Source organism: Myxine glutinosa, chromosome 11 (assembly GCF_964187855.1).
Source record: "Myxine glutinosa chromosome 11, kmMyxGlut1.1, whole genome shotgun sequence".
NCBI lineage: Eukaryota > Metazoa > Chordata > Myxini > Myxiniformes > Myxinidae > Myxine > Myxine glutinosa.
Window position 1 is genome coordinate 66,461,001 of NC_136271.1, and position 17,660 is coordinate 66,478,660.

The 17,660-nt window shown below is 44.4% G+C and overlaps 2 protein-coding genes across 17 annotated transcripts in view; one reads left to right on the forward strand and one right to left on the reverse strand.

The window, feature by feature from the left end:
* LOC137436727 (papilin) overlaps nucleotides 1–6,717 on the forward strand; it is a 285,438-nt gene extending 278,721 nt beyond the window's left edge. For 6 of the 10 annotated variants that reach the window (XM_068130762.2, XM_068130760.2, XM_068130761.2 and 3 more), the window contains 5 exons: nucleotides 201–328; nucleotides 1,519–1,779; nucleotides 3,847–3,955; nucleotides 4,648–4,826; nucleotides 6,398–6,717. In XM_068130762.2, coding sequence (XP_067986863.2) covers nucleotides 201–328; nucleotides 1,519–1,779; nucleotides 3,847–3,955; nucleotides 4,648–4,826; nucleotides 6,398–6,579 — 859 coding nt within the window. In that variant the 3' untranslated portion in view covers nucleotides 6,580–6,717. The remainder of the gene's footprint in view (nucleotides 1–200; nucleotides 329–1,518; nucleotides 1,780–3,846; nucleotides 3,956–4,647; nucleotides 4,827–6,397) is intronic. The other 4 variants (XM_078786728.1, XM_068130765.2, XM_068130766.2 and 1 more) reach the window with 2 other exon arrangements.
* NUMB (NUMB endocytic adaptor protein) overlaps nucleotides 5,561–17,660 on the reverse strand; it is a 93,268-nt gene continuing 81,168 nt past the window's right edge. For 2 of the 7 annotated variants that reach the window (XM_068130772.2, XM_068130775.2), the window contains 2 exons: nucleotides 12,964–13,137; nucleotides 6,960–9,333 (listed from right to left, as the gene is read on the reverse strand). In XM_068130772.2, coding sequence (XP_067986873.1) covers nucleotides 8,768–9,333; nucleotides 12,964–13,137 — 740 coding nt within the window. In that variant the 3' untranslated portion in view covers nucleotides 6,960–8,767. Of the gene's footprint in view, nucleotides 5,662–5,966; nucleotides 6,925–6,959; nucleotides 9,334–12,963; nucleotides 13,138–17,660 lie in introns of those variants that run through there. The other 5 variants (XM_078786735.1, XM_068130773.2, XR_010986358.2 and 2 more) reach the window with 4 other exon arrangements.

Consider the following 17,660-nt stretch of genomic DNA (forward strand, 5'->3'; position numbering starts at 1 on the left):
TACATCATAAGGCAGGGGTTCAGATGGGAATACTATCTTTTGATAACGTTTAAAATGACGTTCACTCCTTTTGTGCAGATATTTAGAGACATAGAACTTGGAAAGATTTCATTTTTATTTTCCACAAGGAGCCATTGTCATCCAACCTATGGCATTGCCCCCTTCCCCCTGCCCCCCCCCCCTCCCCTACATTCAAAAAGGTACATGCAGTTCCCAAATGGTTCTCTTCACATTTTAATGGCAACGCAAGACGATGCTGGAATATTCACGTGCAAAGTGAGCAGCGGGGATCTGCAGGAATTCCGACAAGTGTCGCTTCACTTCCCAGGTGACTTCTCACGTTTAAGGTACAGGAGATATGGATAGGCAATCGTCAACTAGACAATAATGCCTTAAACCATGTTTACCTTGCCTACCTTTTATTACCTCCGCCACCAAAGGTGGATGGAGGTTGTTTTCACCCCTGTCTGTCTGTGAACAAGATATCTCAAAAGGTTGTGGATGGATTCGGACGAAATTTGGCAGAGATGTAGCGAATGTGACACTGATGAAATGATTATATTTTGGGGAAGATCCGGATTCGGCTACGATAATTTTTTAAGTGATTCTTCACCATTGGGAGATAGGGACAAAAATGATACATAGCAGGATATCTGAAAAAGTTGTGGACGGATTTGGACGAAACTTGGTGGACCGGTTGGGTGTGTGACAAGGTCGAATGTATTCGATTTTGGTGAAGGTCTGAATATGGATTCGGATACGAGAATTATTTAATTTTAAAGTGATTCTTCACCATTGAGGGATCGGGCAAAAAACAATAACATGATATTTAAAAAAGTTATGGATGACTTATGACTAAACCAGGTGGATGAGTTGGTTTAGGTGACGAGAACAAACTGATTTGATTTTGTTTCAGGTCTGAATCCAGATCCGGCCTATCATTGGGATACAAAACAAACTGTTCAGCCTGGCGGAGGTGTGCGCTCTACCGAGTGCCGTTCTAGTTTGTGGGATGCAAAGAAAGTTAATAAAAGAAAGGCGCTAAACAAATTCTGCCTTCACTTGCTTTATATTTACAACATTGTGGACCACCTTAGAGACCATCTATTTATTATGTATGCAAAGAGTGCACCATTTTTGAACAATGCACTGCAACCCCTTCCATAGTTATCCCACAAACATGCTTCTCCAATATTCCCTAATGTCACTCTACTCTCACCCTTCTTTCCTTTTCTCAATTTATCTCCCAACCCGTTTTCCCCACACATATGTAATAAATAAATGGCTCCTTACCTTGCAGCAAACATGGAGCATTATAAAGGTGTGGTGTGGATGATCCGCCTTTATAATGTCACATGCACTTGTGTGAAGCACGGTGAGAGGGTCTTGGACTGACCACTCCTACACCATGCTTTCTGGGCTGATGATTGGGTTAGGGTTTTCCTGCTATGGTGGCTGGTGTTCTGCTCTGCTTTCTCTGTTTCTGTTCTTTTCCTCTTGTGTTGACGCCGGCTCTAGCCGAGCCGCTCGCGGGGGACACGCTGGTGGAGGTACCTGCCGGCACAACCGCCCACCTGCCTTGCTTACTACCCCGTCGCACAACACCTTCCCACTGGCAACGTCTCGACGACGGGCCTATGAATGCCCGCTCCAAGGTTCTCAGAGACGGCGCGTTGCTCGTGCCCACCGTGGCCCTTCAAGACGATGGTCGATATTCCTGCGTGGCTGAGAGTCAAGATGGGAATATATACAGTCCTGCACTGCGGCTCAAAGTCACAGGTCTAGCAAATTGACCTTCTTATCTCTTTCTTCCCTTAAGAAAAAAGGCCACTGAACAGCCACAAAACCAGGATGAAATTGTAAGAAATAATTTCATTTTCCAATTGACACCACATTAAATCTTTTTTTTTTTATCTGGTTGTGGGCAGGTGTAGGCCTTTAATCTTTGCAAATCATGTGCATGGGATGTGGTGAAAACTGTCCATCACACAACTCGTTATTTTCATAAATCACTGGAATATTGTTAATTTGTTTTGATCCACGGTTTTTATTTTTTGGGAGAAACATACGGATAAAAAAGATATTTCAGAAATATGTATGGCTGGCAGGATAGCTTAAAGGTATGAACACTTACTGTTGACCTGTCTAGCCTGAGTTTGAATCTTATATGTATATGTATACATACATGCTCTAGGCTCTTGCAAGAGCTACAAGACAGAACAGATCAGGGCACAACATAACAAAGGGAACAGCAGGAGAAAGGGAAAATGCCAACAACAGGCCGGAGAAAGAAGATAGACGGAGACGGACAAACAAGGGATGCAGGTAACGATGAGGTTTAGGGGAGAACGCACGAGTTGGACAAGTTCTTCTCCTCCTTTTCCCTTTATAAGGGGTGAGGTCCGATGGCATCAGGCCCCTGCCCTGCCTTGGCCACAAAACTCCTCCACCAACTCTCTCCACCCTCCAACCACCCCACATTTCTGATATCCCTCTTCACACAATCCTCCCATCTCAAACGTGGTCTACCTCTTTTCCTCCTACCTTGTTCCCTCAACCTATCTGCTCTCTTTGCCATTCTCTCTTCCTCCATCCGCAACAAATGACCAGCCCATCTCTTCCAGCATTTCACCATTCTCCCCATCAAGCTCATCTAGACATCAATCTCCTCCTTCAGTTCATCCATTCTCCTTCTATCCACCCTTGTCACTCCCACAATCCTCCTGACCCAGTTGTTCTCGCAAACCTGTAGGCTGTTGTTGTCTATCAGTGCCACCATCTCCAAACGTCTAGGTAAGATGGATACATAAGCAAAATTTTGGGAGGGGTGGGGATGATTTAACCAGTGTAGAAAAGGTCATTGGATGGGGGATGACCTGAGATTGTAGTGAACAGCTGTCCTGAAGACCTGGAGGGAAGAATTGGAATGAAGAGCGTGTGTAAGGTGGTTCCACATGTGGGAAAGGAGAGGAATAAATGAGTGGAGGTGAGCAGTGGTTCTGGATTCAGGCAGTTTCATTAAGAGGGATGTTGCTGGTAGACCACGTACATCCTGGTCCTGCAGATACATAGGGATGGGGGGGGGGGGGGGGGTACAGAGCACGAATAGCGCAGAAGGTGCAAGACCAAAAATGAGTCGGAAGAAGACAGAGACCACAGACATGCTGGCGATGGCGAAGTGATAGCCCCATAGACACTGCTTCATCACGAGATATTGCAATAGTCTTGAAGGCCTTGATTTATATGGCGTCAAGCTGATCAAGGTAGCCAGCCCAGAGGGAAGAGCAGTACTGCAGATGAAGGCCTTGTAGATGGATAGAAGCTCAGGTGTGCCAAAGAAGGACTTTGCATGACAGAGGATGCTCAATCGGCATCTGGCTTTGGAGGCCAACTCTGAAATGTGGCTTGCCCCAGAGAGGTCATGGCTGAGATTGGGAGACACAAGAGTTTGAGGGACTGAACCTCTTCACTGCTTTGAATCTTGACCCAGGAAGGGAAGCGGTGCAAATTGCGGATAGGTAAATGCAGAAAAGTAAGAGAAGAGGAAATTGTAGGAGAAATACATGAGAATAAGAAAATGACTGAGATGAAATGGAAATATGAGAGGGAAGGGAACATCTATGGGGAGTACGGCCAAAAAGTCAGTCATTTATGTGTATGTAAGATGGATAGGGCCCCTTATGGGTTTTTCATGCAGTCTTGGACATATTTCTTACTGGAAAACAATCAGCGGTTCAACCCATATGGCATGTGGCCAGCTATGGGTTTTTAGGATGTAAGTGGGTGATATGAGGGTTGCACAGTGTTTGCCAATGAAACCCTCAATCCCTTGCCACGGCTTTTCAGGAGGCCTGACGATCACGAAGCCTCCAGGAGACTTGGAAATATCTGCAGGAAAACGAGCAGAATTTCCATGCACGGTGTCGGACAAAAACGCCAACATAATTTGGACAAGGTGAGGCACCTGCGGGTGGGTGACCAAAAAAACTTGCAAACAAATTCATCGGCATTCATGCACCATGTTTCATGCATGTCAGCACAAGACCTCAAGCCTGGTGTTGGCTTAACGGTTAAGGTGGTTGGCTTAGGATCCTTGCGTTTTGAGTTCAAGCTCCTGTTGTGTCATCGAGTCATCCTTCAGAAAATGATGTATAAATAAATAACAACACCTCTATTGCAATTGGTTTGGCCTACTTGTATTCTCATCTGAACTGATGGCTCATGACACATTTAGGATTCAATGTCTGGTGTACTTAAAGATCCCTTCATGAAAAGCATTCCAAATCAGGTTCATTGTAGTTTAAATACCATTAATACCTTAATTTGGATTTGGAAGGACTGCACTGCCAGCAGGGGGCATTAATGGCCTGGTTTTTCCTTCTGAAATGATTCAGGTACATTACCGGTCAAACACCACTTTTGAAGTATCCACAGGTGGTGGGGAAATGACACTCATCGTCGAAACTTTCACAACAAAAGCTGTGTCTGGGTTGTGGTCAAAGCTTTGAAACACTGGAATGGACTTGCTTCCCTGAAAAAACGTTTTGTTTTATTATCTTTGGCTACGCATGTTCCGCGAAGTCGATCGGACAAAACATGACCATGTCTTATAATTTTTTTCCCATCTTTGGCCCTACACCCTCCCAGAAATGGCGTAACGCTGGAGAGCGGTGCCAAACAAGGCAGGCTGTTGGTCTCCTCCGATGGGACGCTTGTCGTTCAAGTCGTGCAAGACACTGACGAGGGACACTACACATGCAATGCGTACGCGGGTAGTGCGGCGGTGAGCGCGAGCGCACACCTTAAAGTCGCTCCGTCGGTTCAAGGTAGCCCAGAAGAGCGCAGGCCGTGACCCTTGCCACACTGGTTGCATGATCTGCCCTTTTTTAAACTGAAAAAAGTTTTTTTTGCATGCCACATCTAACACGCTGCTTTGGCCTAACCTCTTGCAAAAGATTAGCTTTGGCTTAACATCATTTACACTTGCATGAAAATACGCGGCCTCACACCCAGCAGCTGTGCACACAGGCTGCAATAGCAACGACCTTCTGCTTCTGGAAGGTTCAAAAGGACTAATCTTTAACACCACAATAGAGCTTCATTAAATCGCATTTGCACACGTGAGCCAGGGGTGGACCCTCAAAAGAAAAGGGACATGTGGCAGTTTGGAATTTACAAGTTAATACCTTTATGGTGCAACAATTGTTTAAAGGAGCCACCAAAGGTGAAATGCAATGTTTACCTGTAGGCCACCCTGAGAGCCCGCATTGTTGGTCATACACCAGGAAGTACTTTTTGTTGGACATAAAAAGGTGTGCACCAATTAAATCTCATCCCAGAAAGTTACAAACAAGCCATTATTACCCTGAAACGACATAATCTGTGAAGTTGCTCGATTTGAGGGTGGCACAACTGGGTTTAGTGGCTGCAGAAACTTTCTTGTTTGAGCGTACTGATTGATGTAACATTTTGCCATCCCTCTCCCAGCAGTAGTTAGGGGCAGGAATTTGGAATTTGTTCCGGCTTCTGGCGATAGCTCGCCTGCACTCTTCACGAAGGACACCATGGGATCTTTAACGTACTCCCAACGAATGCCGGTAGATGGGACCGTAGTTCAATGCCCAACAGAGGGACGCCACACACATCAATGGATCACCCTGCCTGTAAAACACCGAAACGACCGATGCATGGATGGGCTCATGGAACTTTACTGTACAGTAATTTTCCCTAAACCCGTTGCACGCCTTGGCAATAACCTGAAATGTAATGCAGCTTACAGGGCCATCTATTTATTACTACAGAAAAAAAGAGGATGAAAATGATGGGCAGAGTAAAGGGGTCACAAATTCATCACCAAAAGGATTAAATAGATGGCCCTTCACTGTTTGGTAAAGCATGTTGCACTAATCGCTGCCTGAATGTTTGAATTAATCAACTTCATAAGCAAAAGTTAATAAAAACTTGACTTTTCTTGTAAAACTCACTTTTTTATTAAAATGTTGTTTTAAAAACAAAAATACTCCCTCACCAGTACAATCCAATCAAATGAAACTACAACAACCGTTACCGTATGCACGGATCGGGCTGGGGAAGAGGGGGATCAAGTGGAGAGGAGGGAAAAGGTTAAAATTGTGGGAAGAAGGGGTGGGGGGTAAGGGATAAGAGGAGGAGTGGGGAGAAGAGGAGGGTGACCCAAATATTGGAAATTTTGGCTTTAGTGCGTACGTGTACCCGGCCCTTTCAAACTCGGTGGCAGCAAAGGTGTTTAAAACGCAAGTGTTTTTCATTATTTTTGCTTTCAAGCAACAATGCAAATGGCTAGACATTTGCATTTGGGCGCTTCTGCTTAGCACTCAGTGGTTCTTCCTTTCCTCCCTTCCCGCCATGGTGCTTTCAGCCCCCACGCATAACATGACAAGTCCCGGGGGTCCGTCGCGTTTTCTGGCATGGGGCGAGCATGCTGGCTGTGTGGACCGACTTGACCTGGCAAACTGCAAGCTGATTGTGCAGGCAAAGCTCTGCGACAATCGGTACTTCACCCTGTTCTGCTGCCACAGCTGCGCCAGGCCGCAGAGCTAGGCACACGCATCCACGACCCCCCGACCCTTCCTTCGCTTGATCCACAAATATCACTCTGGCTGCCAAATGTTCACCAAACCTTACGGCCATTCCAGTACCGAATGCCACAATATGAATGAAAATAAAGTTTTAACTTTAGTACTTTCTACTTGTCCCGTTTCTAATCAAAATTGTACCCGGTAGCGCAAACGTGCAATTCGCTTCTCGTATTCAAACCGCACGACGGGACGAGGTCACCTGGACGTGTCTTACTCCTCAACACTGGTGATCTATGCTCGGGTAGTGCATGCCGGCCATTCATCGAGCAGCAGCTGTCAGCGAGTTGCCTTATCCTGATCCGGAACACTGCAACACGGAAACAACAAAACCCAACAGAGAAATGGAAAAAGAAACCTTTATTACACGACTAGAGACATAAGGACTTGACAAAGCCACGCAGTCTCTCCTATTGCAGATGATCTCTTAAGTGACCGGTGAGGATATTTAGTGCAGTTTAAGTGGTTTTACTTTTGATAGAAAATGCTTAGAAAGATTAAAAGCTGAAACACTCATAAAGATTCCAAAATAGTGATTGTACCACAAACGGCATTGCCAGTTAAACGTATGCGATACATAAGGACTTCATATTAAAATATATAAATGTTAACTTTACCGAAATACAAATTCATTAACTGGCCACACCCCAAAAAGAAACACAGCTGTTGCAAGTGTTTTGCATGTGTACATACATATATAGCAGGGAGGCGTTGAAGCAAATCGGAGGTCATGATGGGGTCACCAGAAACCCCTCGAAAAGGATGCTCCGACAGATCGTTCGAATACCTCGACCAAACATCCTCAAAATTTTTTTACAGTAGCAACGAAAACCTTTTCCTTTTTGGCGTTTCAATGTTACGTGTACAAATGGCGCGACTTTTGGCATTATATCAAAGTCAAATTTGACGACACTCTAGCGGGGGTTGTGGGGGATACGTATGGCCACAAGGAAGTGGCGATCATTAAGAAACACGGAAAGAAGAACGGCGATAAAGTTATCAGCAAAATGAAGATCCAGTTGTACGACGCATCTTCTGGAAACATCGAGGGCATATCCATAGAGGGTGAAGAAAATAAAATATTATCCCTTTTTGAAATCCCTCAAAGTTCCTCCTGAGCAAAACTATTACCAGACTTGTGGTATTTTAACACGGGTGACAGATTCTGGGACCAATAAATCCTGGGAATGTTCAAAATAAAATAACAATAATAATGACGAGCAGCACATTTGCATAAGAACAATGCAAACAATGGAACACTGTTCAAATGCTCTTCTTCTTCACCAAAACGCCCCATTCTTCGGCGAGTCATTCACTTAGCAAAACCCCCGTTTAAAAATGTTAAAGTAATTTCACAAAAACGAAGCTGATCGATTGGGGGAAAGCAAACAGTGCGTTGACAAATTTGGTCAATGATTGGAAGTTTTGAGGTTACCTCCAGCATAAGAACGACGCTCGACGAGCTGCCACGCCACTCGAGCGGCGAGCAACTGCAAACCGTTTTTGTTTTTTTTGAAGTACGTGACGATGCCTAAAGCTAAAGGGGTAGAATGAACCATCCCATATTTAACTGCAACCGTTAAAAAAAAAACTACCTCCTCACTTATGAACAGAATTTCTTTTCAACTGGCAACCAATAATATTTGGCTCTTGTCCAGACGGTCACGTAGTGTTATACTTTGAGGCATTGGGAAATGACCTATTTTGTACCCACGAGCAACAGTCGTTATTCCAACGATAGCCCGATATAGTTTTCACACTGCGGTGGTCAATGTAATTCGAAAGCGAGAAAGAAAAATCAACCGGCTATAATTATGTGTGGAATCTACAGGCGTCGCGACACTTCCGACTTCAAATGTAGCTCGTGACCTCGGAAGCCCGAGGTGAGAGAAAAACAGCTTGTTGCTTTTTGTTTTTTGATATGTGTTACAATGTTTTGTTAACTGGCAAGACCTGTTTCTTGTGCAAATAATGGAATAATAAAATCTGGGGAAAGCAGCATAATGGCTAATTGGGGGGAACAAACCGTAATGCAAGGAGGTTATAAGAATATGTTGAAGCAGCAAGAAAATGCAGAGATAAACAAATAATTTTATATATTTTAGTCCTTGTGGTTATTTGTATGAAAACATGGAGATACAGAAACGCAACGATCAGATACGGATCTCAAACGTTTTCTGAACATCGCTGCAGAAGGGATTGGTGGGTGATGGGGTAGCACGAGGTGATGGTGGAGCGATAGCGTGCCTGTGCCGGTTCTCCAATGAAGCCCACTGCGCCTCAAATTTGGCGTCGCTGGTACTTGGGGTACCATTGGCCAGTGGGGTTGCACCTTTCCGTCCACCGGCAAATGGCAACGAGAGGGCAGAAAGTTGCACATTGCGAGTTGCCTTTGGTGCAGCCGTGCTGAATGGTCGCGCGGCGGCGTGTGAAGCCGGTGGTCCTATGGCGGATGACACAGCGGGAGCGGCTTGCGTCATCCCATTTTGAGCACCAGTGGTAACAACGGAAGCTTGCTGGTAAGAAAATCGCGGTGGATGGGGTAAAAAGACGGCATTAGGGCTGGTGGATGCAGAATGGAACGGTACAGGCCCCTGGGTCGATTTGGAAACTTGGTCAAGCCAGCGCTCAGCTTCAGATTGTGTTCGACGATGCCCAGTGTGGAGGACACCACGAGATGCTGCGCCGGAGTCTGTAAATGGAGTTGCAACATCATTACCTAAATCGGCATAGAATTGGGATGGAGGAGGGTAGGATGGTGATTACACCAAAGGTGGACAAACATCAGGCATCAGTTGATGAGTCGTTATGAGAAAGTGAGGTTAAACATACCATTTCTAAAGAGCGAACTCTAAGTTATCTAATTGAAAAGCTCGAAGCAACAAGCATTTGAGTACCTATTGGAATAGAATGAGCAGAAGGTGCATTCAGCCAGGGGTCTGTCTCTCTTATGATGAGTGAGGGGGTAGGGTTAATGGTGAGCATGCCATTGCCATTGGTAAAAGCAAAAGCAGTAGCAGAAGGCATTTGCTGAGCTGGGAAGCATAACAAAAAGAAACCAGGAAAGGAAGGGGGGAGGCGAGGAAGGGGGTGCAGTCTGATGAAACAGCTGCAAGATCTACACATGGCATTTGTTCCAAATCCAAAAATTTCTCAGAGGGTAAAATGCAATCATGGTAGCAATCCTACCACATCGGGGTTTGGCATGTTGCAGCTAAAAGGCTCTGCATAAAACAATTTCCAATTTTCTTTGCTCCAGTTCCTTTATATCATGCTTGGCAGGTGCTTTATGACAAAGACCCATTGCATAATGGATAGATACGAAGCTGTAACCCTTTTTGTATCATCCCATGCTGACCGATTTACCATCACCCTGCTGGGCTACCAAGAAAGCCCACTGTCATTTCTCATTGTAAAATCCACCACATAAAACACTGTCAGTTTGTGTGTTTGTACGGATGTCTTTCCCCCTTCATAAGAGGTTTTAAAGGCCGATCTTTTAACACATGCATGTTCCCTACGGTATATTTTTGAGGATCTTACTATAATTCACCAAATGTCTGTCTGTCCGTCTGTTCGAAGGTACCGTAAAAACTGCTGAACCGATCGCAAAGATATTTTGGTTGGATAATCCTGGGATCCCCAGGAGTAAAATAGGCTATTTAGTTTTCCCAATTTCAGCTTTTGCCTCCAGAATTCTCAGGTTTGGACTCACGCATAATATTCGCGTTTGCATGACGTTCATTATGACGTCTTATTACGTCAAGCAACGGTACCAGCGCTAAGGGCGGGGCTTCAATTGGGAGGCCCAAATGAAAAGGCTAAATATCGGAAATTGAAGCCTTTTTTTCTTTTAAACGATTTATATAAACATCCGTCATGCGGAAACGTCATGCGGGAGCAAGTATCAGCAGGATGTGGCAGTGTGGGAGTCCACGTTTGCACCGATCGCTGCACCGTGTGCCGCACAAACGGCTGCACCGTGTGCCGCACAAACGACTGCACCGATCGCTGCACGGCTGCATCGATCGGATGTGGCATGAAGGAGGATCTGCACTTCGGCATGAAGGAGGATCAGATCTAACAGATCGCTGTCTCCATCAATCTTGCCAAGGCCGTAACAGCTATCAGCTCAAAATCCTTTTAATTGTTGATTTGGTACAGTTACACGTTTCGGGAATTTGGTACACGTATCGGGAGTACATACGACATAGCGATTGTGAACATGATTATATCGATCACGATTCACGATCACGATCATCACGATCATAGTGTATCGATCACGATTTGAAACACGATGGAATAATATTTACCGATACGAACAGTGATGTGGCTTTTATTGAAATTCTAAAGATACTGTTTAGATTTTGATGATTTGCATGTGATATGATTCAACGGATGTTTATATGAATCGTTTAAAATAAAAAAGCCTTCAATTTCTGATATTTTGCCATCACCATATGCAGATTCGCCACGGACCCACGATCGATGTTTCTCTACGTGAACGTACCCGTTTGTTTGCGAACAGGTACGTTTTTCATGGAAGTCCTTCACGAACTTGCTGTCCATATCTGACGTGCGACTGAAGGTGCTACAGGAATGTGGAATTTATTGGTTTCATGCTTTAGCATTCACCGTATCTGCATTGCCTGTTTGCTTCTGGCCTCCCACCCGTGCGCAGCACGGGTATTTCTCTAGTAAAACAAACTCGAAAAGCATTTTCCATAAAAGAGTAATTATATCTCTTCCATTGGAATTGTAGACGGCGGCTTGCCAACCGAGCCTTAAGGGCGGTGTATAGAAGCGTTTTTTTAATTTATATTAATAAATACAAGACGTTGGGAGGTGAAATTCGCTGCATGTGATGTGCAACGTGCGCAGAGTAAAACGAGTGTTCATTTACATCCGTAGGTCTAATAAATAAAGATATAAACACACCTGATACAAATCCCCCTTTTGATTTAATCTGCCACTGACATGGGACAAGGCTATTACATCACTCCCACGTCATCTGTAATCGTCACGGTATGCCCAGATTGGTCAACAGACCAATTCATCTCATCCAGCGGTTGAGGTCACATGACGATTTCCAAGCTTCTTCGTCACTTCAACATCTGCCGTGAACAAGGCGAGTGGATTCTCACCGAAACGTTGGCTCTACCGACTTGTTAGTCCAGCTTTTGCATTTATAAACTTTTACTGCACTATATATATATATACACACCCATACACACGCACACACGAAAGATTGGGCGCTTTAGTGGAGATGTGTAATCTGGCCATTTGCTTTCTTTCACTCTATTGTTTGGATATGAATCATTCAATAGTCCAAATATCTGTAGGTCACATCACGAAAAAGAGAAATCCCTTAATTACAAACTGCCATGGTGGAGTGAAGAGAGCTAGGAGTGAGGGAGGAGGGGCAGGGAGGGGGTGGAAGCAGGGTACACAGGGTATGGTTGTTATACATGCAATGCAGTCGCAGCTGAGCAATATCTTGTGTATATCAATCATAGCTGCAATCAGTAGACTGGATTCCAAATCTAATCCTAGTCAGAGACGCACGCATTGGAATGAGAAATGGAACATGCTTAAAGTTTGTATCTCATTCATTCATTCATTTTGCACATTACACATCATCTACAATTCTACATCTTACATAATCCACCAGCAGCCTTTATGGTGCCGACCCAAGAGCCCACAAGAAAGGTCCATTGGGAAAATTTCGGTTCAAATGACTAAAGAGCGATTTGATGGCAATCAACATCCCCTCTAAAAGGTTAAAAAAGTGTCTTAGCTAAAAAGGTCTGAAAGGTTTTAGCTCTTTCACGAGCCTCGATCTTGTATACAAAAAAAACAAACAGAAAAAGGTGTTCCAGGGTCCAGTGCATTGGTCCGTCATGTCACAATGCAATATTAAAAAGTTGGATCAAATGACAACTGGCATCTTTGTAAGCTTTCTTTTCCTTTGAATTTTTCTATCCCGTCTTCTTTGAATGCAATTTTCATGATGCTGAGCATAAAAAGCACTTTTCCCATGACTAGAACAACTCCAGAAAAGTAAGTTCTTATAAAGTCCTGCTCACTCATTTGTATGATCAGTGAAATGTTCTCTCTCTTGCTCTGTCCGGTCTTAAAGCCTTTGGAAAATATTCTGAGAAATCGATAACAATTCTATTTAAATGTATATGCTTTGTATTACAACTATATTTTACTACAATTCTGTGCATTTCACACTGGCCAACATCAATAGGCCTAGTTGATGATGAAACCTGGTTAAGACTAAAAGGAGGAGAGAAAGTTTGCAAACTCAATGGATTATCCTTGCCGTATCTGCGCCTAGACTTACGCAGATCTGTAGGCTCGAAGGCAGGCCGAGACATGGGGACTCCTAAAAACGGGTCTTCAGGACTGAAGGCCATGGAAATCTGAGAGCACAGAGCATTGATGCTATCCCCAGGCATCTCCCCATCACCATTGTTCACTTGATCCTGGGTTCTTCCAGGGGTTTCAACTTCGGGCACTAGAGGACAGACCCATCATCCCTGTCACTTTTAATATTTTAAACACACTTTCAACTTTGAGAGCTTGACATTTCATAAAAATGAATAGATGGGATATTATTGGGGGTTATTGCGAGGGGGTGTGGGGTTATGGCGAAGGGGGTGTGGGGTTATGGCGAAGGGGGTGTGGGGTTATGGCAAAGGGGGTGTGGGGTTATGGCAAAGGGGGTGTGGGGTTATGGCAAAGGGGGTGGGGGTTATGGCAAAGGGGGTGTGGGGTTATGGCAAAGGGGGTGTGGGGTTATGGCAAAGGGGGTGGGGGTTATGGCAAAGGGGGTGGGGGTTATGGCAAAGAGGGTGTGGGGTTATGGCAAAGAGGGTGTGGGGTTATGGCAAAGGGGGTGTGGGGTTATGGCAAAGCGGGTGAGGGTTATGACAAAGGGGGTGTGGGGTTATGGCGAAGGGGGTGTGGGGTTATGGCAAAGGGGGTGTGGGTTATGGCAAAGGGGGTGTGGGGTTATGGCAAAGGGGGTGTGGGGTTATGGCAAAGGGGGTGGGGGTTATGGCAAAGGGGGTGGGGGTTATGGCAAAGAGGGTGTGGGGTTATGGCAAAGGGGGTGTGGGGTTATGGCAAAGGGGGTGTGGGGTTATGGCAAGGGGGGTGTGGGGTTATGGCAAAGAGGGTGTGGGGTTATGGCAAAGGGGGTGTGGGGTTATGGCAAAGGGGGTGAGGGTTATGACAAAGGGGGTGTGGGGTTATGGCAAAGGGGGTGGGGGTTATGGCAAAGGGGGTGGGGGTTATGGCAAAGAGGGTGTGGGGTTATGGCAAAGGGGGTGTGGGGTTATGGCAAAGAGGGTGTGGGGTTATGGCAAAGGGGGTGTGGGGTTGTGGCAAGGGGGGTGTGGGGTTATGGCAAAGAGGGTGTGGGGTTATGGCAAAGGGGGTGTGGGGTTATGGCAAAGGGGGTGTGGGGTTATGGCAAAGGGGGTGTGGGGTTATGGCAAAGGGGTGTGGGGTTATGGCAAAGGGGGTGTGGGGTTATGGCAAAGGGGGAGTGGTTATGGTAGAGGGGGCAAGGAAGGTTAGGGGATGGGGGGTAAAAGCAAGAATCAGTCAGGGTAGGTGCGGTTAGGGTTGGGGCAGTTAGGGTGGGGGACGGTTAGGGTGAGGGGTGGTTAGAGCAAGGCAGGCCTCTAACTTTGAAAAAAATGTATTAACACAAAGTTAAAAAAAAAAAGCTGACGTATCTCCATTAAGAAGTAAATACCCATCCTAATTTGAAGATAGACAAGTGAAAATGCAAATGTAGAAAACTGCCATAAGATGTTACACACTCAGAAAATAGTAAAATGAACAAAGTTTGCAAACTTTGAAGTTTTTAAAGGATTATGAAACTTAAGGACTCACGAACATGTATGTACAAATCAGATTTCAAGGCCGACACACGGAAGGTACTTCCTTCCGACCTGATGTTTAACCTTTTCCTCAATGCAGAGCCAATGCAATAATTTGGTAAACAATTCAACAACTTCACCCATAATTACCCTCGCCTGACGAGAGGGTATTGCATTTGAGTCCGTTTGTCTGTTTGTTTGTCTGTTTTTTGTTTGTTTGTCCGCACAGAATAAATATGATTTTCTCTGCAACTATTGGTCTGATTGACAGGAAATTTTCACCATAGGTGCAACTCCACCTGAAGAATTATTTAATGATCATTATGACGTCTTAGGTCACGTGGTTCGGCCGCCATCTTGGAAAAATCGAAAACTTTGCACCTCTATATCTCAGAAAGCGCTGAATAGAAAAAATTAAGACATGGCTCATTGTAAAGAACTCTCCATGGGGAATAAAATATGTTAATGATCATGTCATAGGTGCCTCCTTTATGACGTCATAATTCGACAAGTACAAAGCTTCATCCTATCAAGATGAAATTCATGTCGGCATAAATTGGTGGAGAAAAAAAATAATGATGACGTCATTGGTCACGTGGTTCGGCCGCCATATTTGTTTTCACACAAAAGCCTTACAAACCACTGAAAATACATCCTGGTGAGGGTTTGCAATCTCCGATTGCTCTTTTTTATATTTGTATTTGGCATCCGGGATGTTGTCTTTGATTTTCATTGCATTCAGTTAATCTGCTTAATTGACAATAAATAAAAAAAATTATATTTTGGTATTTATACAGACTTGGCATTTAATATGGAATATTTTTTTTGTGGGGGTGAACTTACTTTTCAAGATGTCTTAGAACCAAAAGTTCATTGGAATTATGTTGAAATTATTCTAGATTTTGTTAATGTGACCTTTAAAAGAAGCAAAAACCACATTTGACATTTCGAAACAAATAAATTGATCCTTGAAAGTGATGTAAACTGATATCAAACTCAATTCATGGACAGTACTGCGTTAAACTTCTGTACGTTTTCCAGAAGTATCTCTTTATTTTGCACATTAGCCAAAATTTTTTTTAACAAAAACAAAAGTTAAATTACGACTGGGATTACGGACAATAAAATTACAGTTCAGTACTTCGTGTAACCCCCACGAGCATTCAGGAGAGCACGTACACTTTGAGGCATGCTGTTCACGAGATTTGCCAAGGTTTGGACAGGAATCGCTTGCCATGCAGTGACAATAGCCTGCTGCAATTCACGCACAGAGGTCGGCTGCTGATCCAGGTTGTCGATTTGACACGTTGATTCTGCCCACAAGTTCTCTATCAGATTCATATCTGGGGACATGGCAGGCCACTCCATATGCTCTACACCACAGTCAGCAAGAAAGTGTTGGATCATGCGAGCACGATGAGGCCGTGCATTGTCATCTTGGAAGACAAAGTTTCCTCGAAAGGCTGCACGAGCAAATGGAAGCAATGTTTCTTCCAGAATGGCCCTGTACTTGAACTGGTTCAGGTTTCCATTCAGAACAACCAGGTCAGTTTTGCCCCCTGCATGAAAAGCAGCCCAGACGGTCACCCCACCACCTCCAGCTTGGACTCTTGGCACTATACAATCTTTGTTGAAGGCTTCATGCACTTGTCTGCGCACTCGGATGCGGCCATCTTGACGATAGACCAGAAATCTAGACGTCACTGAAGGTCACGTGATTCCAGTGTCCTGGCTGCCATTGACGGTGCTCTCTGGCCCACTGCAATCGGCGCTGGCGGTGTTGTCTGGTCAGGCGCGGCTTTCTCAGGGGATGCCTGGCACGATAGCCTGCTTGAACCAGTCGTTGGTTGACTAGCCTTCTGGATACAGGCACATTTGTCAGTTGCTGCCACTCAGCCCTAAGCCGATTAGCTGACTTGGTACGGCCATTGCAGACTAACCGGTGCAGCTGGCGATCATCCCTTCTTGTGGTTCTGCGGGGACGTCCTGGCCTCGGTATTGGAGTCGGGACACCCCTCTGAGCATTTCGTTTCAGGATCTTTGACACCTGACCTTGAGTGATGCCATACTGCCGAGCAATAGCACGCTGTATCATGCCGTAATTTCGTAAAGCCACCACTCCATGACAAACAGCATTGTCAAGTTGACGGACCATCTCCAGAGGAAGCGGCAATAACTTTTGGAGACGTGCAGCAGTTGTTTTCCACTAATACAGAACGCAACAACCCTTATATACCCGATTGTGAAGCCAATCGTCAAATGTACCTGTCCGTACATTTTGTCACGCCACCTGTGATATAATCCTGTTATTGACTTCTTGCTGCGACAGACAATCAGTGACATGGTTCTTTTAACAAAGAAATCACCGAAACTCACTAGATTGATATTCTGAGTTAAGAAAGTAAACCCAAGTCAAGAAAAAAAAAATATTCCATATTAAATGCCAAGTCTGTATATATATATGTTAATTACATATATATATGTAATTAGAAACATATAATTACATATATATATGTAATTAGAAACAAATGGGCAGAAAATATACATATATATATGTAGAAACACAGCGTGCTTAAAAAAAATGTTAACACTTATATGGGCCTATATATCTCAGAAGTGTTAACATTTTTTGAAGGACTTTGTGTGTGTGTGTATGTATATATATATATATATATATATACAGTGCATTCAGAAAGTATTCAGACCCCTTCACTTTTTTCATATTTAGTTATGTTGCAGCCTTATGCTGAAATCGTTTAAATTCATTTTTTCTCTCATCAATCTACACTCAATACCCCATAATGACAAAGAGAAAACAGGATTTTAGAAAGTTTTGCAAATTTATTAAAAAGAAAAAACTGAAATATCACATTGACATAAGTATTCATACCCTTTGCTATGACACTTGAAATTTAGCTCAGGTGCCTCCCATTTCTCTTGATCATCTTTGATATGTTTCTACACCTTGATTGGAGTCCACCTGTGGTAAATTCAATTGATTGGACATGATTTGGAAAGGCACACACCTGTCTATATAAGGTCTCACAGCTGACAATGCATATCAGAGCAAAAACCAAGCCATGCGGTCGAAGGAACTGCCTGCAGAGCTCAGAGACAGGATTGTGTCGATGCACAGATCTGGGGAAGC